The sequence below is a fragment of the Monoraphidium neglectum genome (genome assembly GCF_000611645.1).
Source record: "Monoraphidium neglectum strain SAG 48.87 unplaced genomic scaffold scaffold02040, whole genome shotgun sequence".
NCBI lineage: Eukaryota > Viridiplantae > Chlorophyta > Chlorophyceae > Sphaeropleales > Selenastraceae > Monoraphidium > Monoraphidium neglectum.
The window spans coordinates 1-10762 of record NW_014011588.1 but is presented as its reverse complement, the minus strand read 5'-3'; the positions used below and the strand labels follow the sequence as shown (position 1 = coordinate 10762).

Below are 10762 nucleotides of genomic sequence, written 5' to 3'. Positions count from 1 at the left end.
GGATGGAGGGGCGGCCCAGCCGCCCTTGCCCTCGGGCCTTCGGGGATGGGGGGAGTGCAGTGCTCGCGGCCGGACTGCCGTGGAACGCCCAGATGACGTCACTCTGACGTCACTGCATCGCGTGCGGCTTCGGCTGCAGGTCCTGGGGGAGCTCCTGCAGCCGGGGCAGCGGCTGATGGTGGCGAAAGGCGGCAAGGGCGGCAGCGGCGTGCGCGCGCCCAGCCGGGAGCAGCGGCAGAGGGAGCTGGCGCGGGAGATGAAGTATGCAAAGGTGGGTGCGCGAGGATACGTTCGAAGTGCGTTGGGTGATGTTTGGTAGATAACGCAATGTGCGGGGGAGGGGTTCATTCTGTTTGGTGGCGGTAGTGGAGGTTTGTGTTTGTCTGTGTGTAAGTTTGTCGTGTTTCGTATTCTGCGATGGGGGCTGGACTGGAGAGTTTTTGTCGCCCCTCGCACGCCGCCCCGCGGGCTGGGGTTTTGGCACGCTTTGCTTGGCGAGCGGGGGGAGGGCGGAGAACGCACGCGTCGCACCGGGGCGGGCGGAGGCGTGGGGCCGCTGGCAAACAACCGGCGCCCGCGCTCTCACACGCAAGCCACCCACCCCTGTCGGAGCGTAACCAGCGTGATCGCGACACCCCTCCCCCAACGCCCCGCCCCGCCCGCCGCCTTCACTGGTTTTTGCAGGAGTCTGGCGCCGAGGTGGTGTCTGTGGTGGACTCCAACTGGCAGCACGACGCCCGCGGCCTGCCTGGCCAGCAGTTGGGCCTCCAGCTTCTGCTGAGGGTGGTGGCAGACGTCGGCATCGTCGGCTTCCCAAATGCTGGTGAGGGCCGCAGTGTGTTGTTTGTTACGATATATGCCGCCGGCACAGCCCGCGGCCGGCGGCAGGGGGTTGCAACGCATGCCGCCGTCGGCCGCGGCCCCGCGCCGCCGCCGTCCAGCACTCGCCGGCAACGCCTTGCGCCCTATGCCGCCTCCCGCTGCCCCTCCGCACCCCGCAGGCAAGTCGTCCCTGCTCGCCTCCCTGACGCGCGCCAGCCCGGCCGTCGCGCCCTACCCCTTCACCACCCTCATGCCCAACCTCGGAGTCATGGCCGCCGGCCAGGGGCCCGTGCTGGCCGACCTGCCCGGCCTGATCGAGGGCGCCCACCAGGGGCGCGGCCTGGGCCGCATGTTTTTGCGGCACCTGCGGCGGACGCGCGCGCTGCTGCATGTGGTGGACGCGAGTGCGGAGGACCCGGCGACGGATTATTGGGCTGTAAGGTGTGGGGGGGGGGGCTGAGGGCGGGGGTGTGCTGACGCGAGGTGTGGGCATGAGTGTGCGTGTGGGTGTTCACTTGCAGAGCGTGTGGATGTGTGTTCATCTGTGTGTGTGTGTGTGTGTGTGTGTGTGCGCGCGAATGTGCGTGTGTGTGTGAGGGAAAGAAAAAGAGAAAGAGAGAGAGAGAGAGAGAGAGTGTATGTGTGTTTGTGTACTGCTCGGCATGTCTTGTGTCAGGTCGCAAGTTGCTGCCGGGCTCTGCATGAAGCGTCCTGCCGGCCTCAAGCCCCGACCCTGCTTGAGGCTCGTCACCACGCCCTCGACCCGTGCACTGCTCCCCACCGCAAGGCACCCCCACCCAAGTGAGACCCACCCAAACCCACCCAAAACCCGCCCCAAAACTCCAAGGGAGGAGCTGCGGATGTACAACCCGGACTACTGCAGCCGCCCCCACGTGGTGGCGCTCAACAAGATGGATCTGGAAGACGCGGGGGCGCTGCGCCAGGAGGTGGCCGCCGAGGTGGTGGCGGCCGCCGAGAAGCTGGCCGCCGAGCACGGCCGCGGCGCGATGCCGCCGCCGGCGGCGGTCGTCGCCGTCAGCGCGGCGAGCGGGGAGGGGCTGGGCGAGCTTGCCGCGGCGATCGCGCGGGCGCTCGGCGGCGAGCTCGGCGGCGGTGGCGGGGTCGAGGAGCGCGCTGAGTGGGCGGAGGAGGGGCGGCGCCGGGCGCGCGCGGCCGGCGGCGGCGGCGACGGTAGTGAGGTTGCGGGCGGCGAGCAGGGCCCGCAGGCAGGCGGGGATGAGGGAGAGGTGGAGTGGGCTGGGGAGGAGGGCGAGGAGGGGGAGGAGGGCGAAGATGAGTGGGACGAGGATACGCTGGCGGCGGCGGCGCGGTGGCAGGCAATCCTGGAGGCCGAAGCTGAGCAGCAGCAGCAGCCGCAGCAAAAGCAGCAGAAGCAGCAGCAGCAGAGCACGCAGCAAGGCAAGCAGCAGCAGCAGCGGCAGCAATTGACTGCAGCGGGGGGCGAGGAGGACGATGCTGATGAGGACGCCGAGGGTGTGGATGAGGTGGCGCCTGCTGATGACGAGGACATCTGGCTGCTCGAGCTGAGCGAGGCCGATCTGCTGAAGCTTGAGGTCGACTGATCTGGCATCACCTCATGGCATCCTGATGATCTTAATCTCTTGCGCTGCGCGCCTCACGCATGGGGGGCGCCCTGCCGCCCCTCGTGTATGTCAGAGGCTGCTGCTGATGGCGGCCTTGTCGTGCCTTCGCGCACGCACATCAGAGTGGACCCATTGTGTGTAAGCAACAAGTTGATGCCCTTGCCGCACGAGCCAGCATGACTTTACACGGCAGTCAAAGCCAGGCAGGCACAAAGGAAGCCAGGCCTTCATCTCCGCTTCTTCTTGCCCTGGCCGCCGCCGCCGCTGCTGCTGTTGCTGCCGCTGGAGGCCCCTCCGCCCCCTGCTGGCTGCTGCGCCTGCTGCATCGCCTGAGCCTGTGCGCCGCGTGTCCAGGAGCGACGGCCGCGGGTGGTGGGGGACAGATGAAAGAGGGGCCTGCGGCCAAAAGACCCCCAGACTCGCACCGCGCAACCCAGCAGCAACCTATTCAGATCAGGGGGCAGTCACTTGGGCCCGCCACCAGCATGAGGGTCGCCTCGCAGCGGCAGACAGCGGGGGTCCCAAACTCCCCTGACAGGGCGAGCGCCACCTGCGGCATCCCGCCGCAGTCCCCACCTTCTTTGTGAGACGCGTTGCCTCCGCGTTGAGCGGGTCCACAGGCCAGACGTGCTTAGGGTACCTGTGAGGCGGGGTGGTGGTGGTTGTGGTAGAGCGAGGGTGAGGTGAGCTGTGCCGTAGCTTGAGCGGCACAAGTACATGTGAGCCCAAGCGTAGCGATCTTCAATAATGAAGTTGACGAGGCCATTGCAGAGACACAGGTTGCAGCACCTTTGCACTCTCCTTTCCCCTTCCCCCTAAACCGCTGCTCACCTTCCAGCCATGTCCTTCCTGACATCTGAGTAAGAGGTTGCCCAGAACGACGCCAGGTCAGCAGTCACCTGGTGACAGCGGGTGGGTGAGTGATGCAACCAAGCAAGGGCGTCCGTACCCTCGTCAGAGGGGGGGCTGTTGGGGTCAAGGACAGGGCTTCGAAACAACGGCGTGTCTTGCATGCACGCCGCACGCGATCACCAAAACATACAGCCCGAGCGATGCAGGTCGAGGGTAGGCGTGTCCGCGACGCCGCCGCTTGGAACAGGCAGTCGGGACGGCGGTCTCGCTGACTCACCTGCAGCGGCCGCTGGGCCGGGGACAGCAGCTCTAGCAGCAGCGGGACCCGCGCGAGGCCGCCCAGCCGGGGCGTGTCCACAAGACCAAAGCACTCCTGACGCAACACACGGGGAGGGGGAAGAACGGGGTTTGGGGTGGCGCGCCGGTCTTCCCTGTGTGCCCCCATCCTGAAGCACCCAGCAGTGGGGTGCGGAACAAAGCTGAGAGGCGGTCCCAGTGCTGAGCCGGCCGCAGGTGCATCCAAGGTCCCCCTCTGGTTTTGGGAAACGTCAGCGTTGCGGCAGGCAGGTTGCGGCCGCCCTTCAACCCAGAGCCCAGAGAGAGGCAAGACGCACTGCAGGGACGCGGCGATTGCGGCGTGGCGCCCGCAGGCGTACCCGCTGCCGCGGCTCGCGGCCCGGCCGCACCTGCAGGCGGGCCCGTGCGGTGGGCTGCGACCTGGAGCCGTACTCGATGGGCACACGCGACCCCGTGGGCAGCGTCACATGGCTGGGTGCGTCCGCCTCCACGCGCTGCTGCTGCTCCCACGTCATCTGCAGGGTGAGCGGGACGTAAGGCATTGGGGTGGCCTCAATTGGGTGAGAGTGCGGACGTGCACACAAGCAACGATCGTGCTTTGAATGGGATGGAGTTTGGGGGATCAGGTGGTGGCGCCTCTGGTGCGTCCATTCACATGGATCGGCAGCGCGGATCGGCAGCGCGGCATCGCTGCCGCAGCAGCAACTCCCCAGCAAGCCCGACCTGGGGCCGTCAACCCATCGGCACGCAGCTGCCCGTATAACTGCGTGCATGCGGCGTCATCAAAAGCCCACCAGCCCCCTGATGACGGCGCCCCAGTCGAGCTTCGACAGCGCCGCCCGCCCCCTGACGCCGGCCGCGTACGGTGCCAGCCACGCGTGCAGGGAGCCGAGCAGCGCCCCCTCGGACAGGTCTGGCAGCGCGCTGGCGCCGAGGGCCGCCACCTCAGCGGCGCGCAGCCAGGCGGCGCGGTGGCGCCACGCCTCGACGGCGGGCGGGATGGGCAGGGAGGCCCAGCCCCCGTCCTGGAGGGCCTGCGGGCGGGGAGGCACCACATGTGTGTGTGTGTGTGTGTGTGTGTGTGCGCGCGCGTGCGCATGCTTTGGGAGGATGGCATGAGTCCACGATTGCTGGCATGGGCGCAAGCATGCTAGGCACAACTGCGCACGCCCCCACGCACACATAAAAACACGCAGGCGTGTGCACACACGTGCATACGTGCCTCGAGGTTAAAATCCAAAAAATGCACCATACACGATGCTGCCTCTCAGTTGGTCAAAAAATATGGTGTGTCCCAAGTCGGCAACCAAAACCGCGCATTGAAGGGTGCCGCTGCGGTTTCGGCCGCCCTATTGATGCCCGACAGTGACCCCCGCCTGTCAACAGCTTGCACAAGCAACTGAATGCATGCCTAGCTCGAATTGGTGTGTGACCAATCACAAATGGGGTGGCCAATGGCGTTGTATTACAAGGTAAGCTGGTGGGGTCCATGGTCAAACTCACCTTGAACAGCACCGGCAGCGCCCTGTCATCCCCCACCTCTGCAGGGGCCTCTGACAGCACCAGGCTGCCCAGCCGCGACTGGCGGCGCGCCAGCACGACCTGGGGGGTGAAGGATTTTGAGTGGTGGAGTGGTGGTTGTGGGTGTGGGTGGGACGCACAAGCGCCAGTCAGCAGCACACAGCGAGTGAGACTGCAGGAGCCGCAGCAACTGCGGTGACTGATTCGAGTCGGAACTCCCTTTGACAGCAGCGCGCTGCGGAGGCAGCAACAGGGCGCAGGCCCACGGCCGGGCGGGACCGAGCCCGGACGCTCGCAAGCAAACACTAGGTGTGAATCCGTCCGGCCACAAAGAGCGAGGAGCTTGGCGCCTCTCACTCGTGCGTGCGCACCTTGCTGGCCGGCGCCCAGAACACGGCCACCTCCTCTCGGATTTCGGATGCCAAGTGCGTCTTGATGGCCGACAGCGTCAGCGCCGCGCCGAGCCGCGCGGCGTCGTTGCGGCCGTCGCGGCCGCCGGAGAGCTCCGCGACCGCGATGTATTGGGCGTCCTTCAGGGGGTCGCCGGGGTCCAGGAGGCGCACGGGGCGGCCTGGGGTTCAGGATGAGTGTTTGTCGGCTTGTCGGCGCGCGACTGGGAGTGAATCAGCGAAATGCTTGCAGTTGTTGCGAAGGGAGTCCCTTGCGGCAGGGTGTGTGTGGATGTTTGGGGACGAGGCTTCAGCCAGGAAGCAGGGCAGCAGAAAAGGGCAATTCAGGGGTCTGTGCAGGTGTGTGCGAGTGATTTGGAAGGGGAGGCACCACGGGAACACAGCCCTTGCTCGGCGTCGGTGCCCAGTCGGCGCCCACGCAACAATGCAGGCGCAAGAGAACAGCACGAGCAGGAATCCGGGAGGACCCCGCCCCGCTCCGTTCGGGTCGCGCCTGCATTGACCGGTCAACGCCGACTCGACAAGCGCGCGTGCTGCAAAGGGTGCCGCCAAGCACGGCCCCTTTCCCATGCCCCAGCGCTCGTCGGCTTGGTACATGGCCGGACGGCCGGCCCCCACCTGAGCTGAGCACAAAGGTGGCGCGCCCCCCGCTGGACCCGGCGTCCCGCCGCTGCGCAATCCTGTCTGGGTAGGCGAGCGCCACCAGCGCCCCCACCAGCCCCCTCCTTAACGCTTGGTCCTGCCACGCCTCTGAGAACGCGCGCGCCCCGATCCCGACCCCGCCGGCGCCGGTGGCGATCGGATCCTTGGGGTCTGCGCCGGCGGGCTGCGGCCGCGCCTGTTCCTCAGACGCCGACCACTCTCCCTCATCCTCCCCCTCGTCCTCGCCTTCGCCGCCGCCGTCGCCGTCCGCGTCGCCGCCGGCGGGGTCGCTGTCGCTGTCGGCCGCGGCCGCCGTGGAGGCCGCCGCGGCGCGCAGCTGCCGCAGCAGCTGCCGCGCGCCCTGCAGGACTCGCTGAGCGCCGGCGCGGTCGACGATGATAGGGCCTGCGCGGCGGTTGCATGTGCCCGGAAACATACAAGGGGTGGAGCAAGTGCTTGTACTGCCGGTTACTGCAGCCATCACGCCAAAGTCGCCAGGGATTGCGGAAAGTGTGTATTTGTGACACAATACAGTCGGCGGTGCAGTCAGCAATACAGAAGGCGCCACCCTCACCGTCTCCTGCAAGCGCGGACAGCCGGAGCGCAATGTCTGCAGACTGGGGACCGCCGCCGCCGCCGCCGGTTCCGCTGCCGCGCAGGATGTCTCTTTCGCTCAGCAGCGACGCCACAATGCACCCCAGTTCCTCACAGCCCAGGTCTCGGGACCTGTAAAGTGTGTGAGCAGGGCGGTCGTCGAATCGCTGGACTGTGACAGGGTTTTGATTGGGGTTTAGGGTCCGCCAATATAAGTGTTGGCCCCTGAAACCCTGCCCCAAAACTCAAATCCCCGGTGAAAGGGGGAAAGTCGCCATGATGGCGGGGGCAGCAGCGGGAGTGGACTCAAGGAATGAGCGTGCACAGTCGTCTACGACACTCAGAATTGATCTCTCAGCTCCGCACGGCTGGAACAAAGTATAAGCCTGTTCCCCAGAAGCCTCACAACCCTTGTTGTGAGGCAGCATTCACAGCCACAGACCCAAGAGCGCGCCGCGCGGTGAAGTACCTCGATGCACGATCGCAACCGACGCACCTGAGCACCAGGTGAGCAAATCGGGGGTGCAGCCCGAGCGCCGCCATCCGCCGCCCCCCCTCCGTCACGGCCCCCTTCTCGTCAACCGCCCCCAGGTCCCGCAGCAGCTGCCGGGCGACTTCCATGCGACCCGGGTCCGGCGCCTCCAGCCACGGCAGGGAGTCACCCGCGGGGTCGCCCCAGGCGGCGAGCTCGAGGGCGAGCGGCGCCAGGTCGGCGTCTGCAATCTCCGGCGCGGTTGACTCATCCAGGTCGTCGCTGGGGTCCCACAGGCGGTAGCAGACGCCTGGAGGTTTGAGGGTCCCAGGTTGTGAGCCATGAGGTTGTTTGTGGGATGCACGCGCAGGGAATGTGTGACGCTTGGTGAAGGGGTAGGAGATATTGCTGCGTAGCGCTACACGAAGGATGGAGCAGGCCGCTTTCATGCGCTCACTGCTGACACAGCGCCGCCGCTTCCTACTCAGCACAGCGACCGCTTCGCCGTCCAGAGCCCCGAAGAGAGCCGCTCCCCGCCCGCGCCCCCGCCCCGCGCCGCTCACCCGGCCCCGTGCGCCCCGCGCGGCCGCGCCGCTGGTCTGCCGACGCGACGCTGACGCGCTCGGTCCGCAGGCGGCTGAAACCGGAACCCTCGTCGAACACGGGGGCGCGGCGGAGGCCCGAGTCCACCACCACCCTCACGCCGTCAATCGTGATACTGCGGGCCGCCGTGGCGGGGCAGGGAGGGGCGGCGGAGCATGCAGCAGATACGAGCCGGGACGACAGCGTGCAGCTGTTGCCCGACTTGCAAAACAGAAAGGGCGCCTAGACGGGCACTCATACACCAAGCCAATGGCGGCAATGGGATGAGGTTTGCAGGCCGAAGAGCGCAGCCCGGCTGTCGCCAGAACCACGGTGTGACAAGCGGCCGCGGTCCCGCTTGGGCCCGGGCCCTGGCCCGCGTGATTGATGACCCACCTGGACTCTGCAATGGGGGTCGCGAGCACGACGCGGCGCGCGCCAGAGGGGCTTGGCCTGCGGCGGGTTGCGGCAGGGGGGGAGGGCGCACACGATGGCGCGCTGGAGTCTTGTGTCTCATCCACTCCTCTGCTGAACTGGGCACGCTTGCCCCCAGCGCCTTCTCCTCCCTGACAGCCCTCGACACTGCACCCCGCTCTGCCCTCACATCTCACCCCCCACACACTTTGCTGACACGGACCTCAGTTGTTCTGCAGCCCCTCCTCTGCCACTCAACCAACTTCTGCTTGCCTTCCCTAGCCTGTCACCCATGGACCCGAGCCTACCACGCATGGGCTTGACGGCCTGGCGGCCCTGCCTTCTGGCCTCACCAGCAAATACCACCCACTGTTGCCGCCCCCCAGCACTTCCGAAACCCTCAACGCCTGCACAAATCACGACTTGAACAGCACCACAGATCACAGATCACGGATTACGGATCACAGATCGCACCTGATGGCCTCATCCTGCTGCTCTGGCGCCAGGTTGCCGTGCAGCGGCAGGACCCTGACGCCGCGCGGCGCCTCCTCCCGCAGGAGCTGCTGCGCCTGGCGGATCTCGGCCACGCCAGGCAGGAACGCCTGCGCATTTGACAGGGAGTGAAGTGCAGAAATTGTTGAAGGGGTGGGTCCACACCAGCTGGCTCAGGGTGGCCCCGATGCACCAAACCAGCTGAACCTCTTCAGCCAGTCTCAAACAAGCCAGCGCTGATAGTACGCACCAGTTGCAAACATGAACGTGCAACAAGGGAAAGGTCAAGTTTGTGGAGGGGGATCTGAAGGGGCGGAAGGCGGGGGGCCACCCACCAAGACATCTCCTGCGTCGTGATCCAGCGCCCCGAGAATGGCGTCCGCCACCGCGCGTGCCAGCCGCCCGCCGTCCCGGCGCACTGCGTCCACGTTTGCAGGAGGGCGCGGCTGGGGCGGTCACGTGCAGCTGGGTGGGAAGGGGTGGGGGCCAGCAGCCCGAGGAAGGTAGCTGCGTGCACCATCGCCTGAACATCCCAAAAGCAACCGGCGGCCACGTAGTCTTGATTCTGGTGCCTCACCTGGCGCCCCGAGGTACACGGTAGTGACCGGGAAGCTGCGCCCCTCGCTGACGACGACGGGGACGGTCTGGCATTGTGGGGTTGGCGGGGGAGCGTGGCGCGGCGTCGCACCCCTTGCCGTGAGGTGCTCAAGCACGCAGCGGTGCACAGCTGCAAATCCATCCGCGTCAAAACCAGCGTCGCCCAGCTTTCGGCAGTCCCGGTCGCCCTCTGTCTCCTGTAACTCACACGGCCCCTCCATGCAGCCGCCCCGCTGCACCTGGCGCCTGTCACCGCTATCTGGGGCGGCCGCGGCCCCCTCCTCCTGGCATGATGTCATCAGCTCCTGGACGCCCTCCGCCAGGCCGCCGCCCAGGGTGGCTGACATCACCAGCAGCCTGGAGTTTATGTGTGATTGTGTGTGCATGTACATGTGGGCGGAGTGCATGCAGTACTTGTATGCAGGTATGTGAGTGCGTGTGTGTACGCGCGCGTGTGTGTGTGCTTTTGTGTGCGCGCACATGTATGTATGTGGGTGTGTGGATCCGCGAATGCATGCGTTTGGATGACGCGTGGGACATGCGTGGGTTTGTGTATGTGCATGCGCGCGTGACTGTGTGAGTCAGTTGTTGATGTACGTCAAGGACTCCATCTCCGCCATTCCCTGCAATTGTCAATGCTCCACGCGCTGATCTCCACAGCTCTCCAGGCCACGCCTACGTGTGACCAACAGCACAATCGCCCACCCCCCCTACACACACACACACCGCAGGTCTGGTCGCGTCCAGCGCTGGGCGTCAAGGCAGAGGGCCAGCGCCAGGTCAGCGTCGAGGTTGCGCTCGTGGAACTGCGAGGGGTTCGAGTGAAGAAGGAAGGGCAAGGGGTGATGGACGTGAGGGAAGAGGAGTGTGGGAGGCGGCCGCGGCGCAGAGTGGTGTGGGCGCGAGCTCAGGCGCGCCCCGCCGAGCGAGCTGCGGGCTGCTGTTGTTGTTTGGTACAAGGCGGAACAGTAGCGGCCTGTGTGCGCCCTGCATCGCCGCAGGCCGCTACGGGGATCAGGCGGCCGACGGCGACGCTGGCGGCCCAGTCGACCCAGCGCGCAACCCCCGCCCGCCCACACGCGCAAGGAAACACGCAGCTGGTGGGGCGCCGCCGGCCTGCAGGTCCCACCTCGTCCAAGATCACAGCACCGACGCCCTCCAGTGAGGGGTCCCCCTGCAGGCGCCGCAGCAGGATGCCCTCCGTCACAACCTCCACCCTGGTTGCAGAGCTGACCTGTCAGAAGAAACACGTGGGGAGCCGTGTGCGTTGCGGCGCGGCCCGGCTGGCATGGCGCACCCGCGCGGGGTCGCGGGTGGCGAAGCGGGAGCGGCGCGCGCGGAATAGGCTCATCTGCCGCGGCGCCGGCGGGGTGCGGCGCGGGGGCGGCGTCGCGCCGGCAGGGCGGGGGCGCTCGCGGGGCGCGCGGTCTGCAGCCTAGGCTGCCCCCTTCCCTCCGCGCCAA

At 67.0% G+C, this 10762-nt stretch overlaps 2 protein-coding genes across 2 annotated transcripts; one reads left to right on the top strand and one right to left on the bottom strand.

The window, feature by feature from the left end:
- Window positions 1-175: 175 nt before the first annotated feature.
- On the top strand, window positions 176-2405 carry MNEG_9724 (GTP-binding protein; the record flags this gene model as incomplete). The annotated part of the gene is made up of 4 exons (XM_014041805.1): window positions 176-271; window positions 685-823; window positions 1002-1263; window positions 1670-2405. 4 exons carry the CDS (start codon window positions 176-178, stop codon window positions 2403-2405), a joined length of 1233 nt encoding a protein of 410 aa, XP_013897259.1.
- A 248-nt stretch (window positions 2406-2653) lies between these two features.
- MNEG_9723 (ATP-dependent helicase HrpB) lies at window positions 2654-10650 on the bottom strand (the record flags this gene model as incomplete). The annotated part of the gene is made up of 20 exons (XM_014041804.1): window positions 2654-2761; window positions 3003-3066; window positions 3258-3325; window positions 3556-3651; window positions 3965-4090; window positions 4370-4609; window positions 5079-5177; window positions 5468-5667; window positions 6125-6553; window positions 6723-6874; window positions 7239-7524; window positions 7778-7932; window positions 8193-8249; window positions 8685-8812; window positions 9038-9120; window positions 9280-9346; window positions 9539-9656; window positions 10026-10105; window positions 10429-10533; window positions 10597-10650. 20 exons carry the CDS (start codon window positions 10648-10650, stop codon window positions 2654-2656), a joined length of 2715 nt encoding a protein of 904 aa, XP_013897258.1.
- Between the last annotated feature and the right edge of the window lie 112 nt (window positions 10651-10762).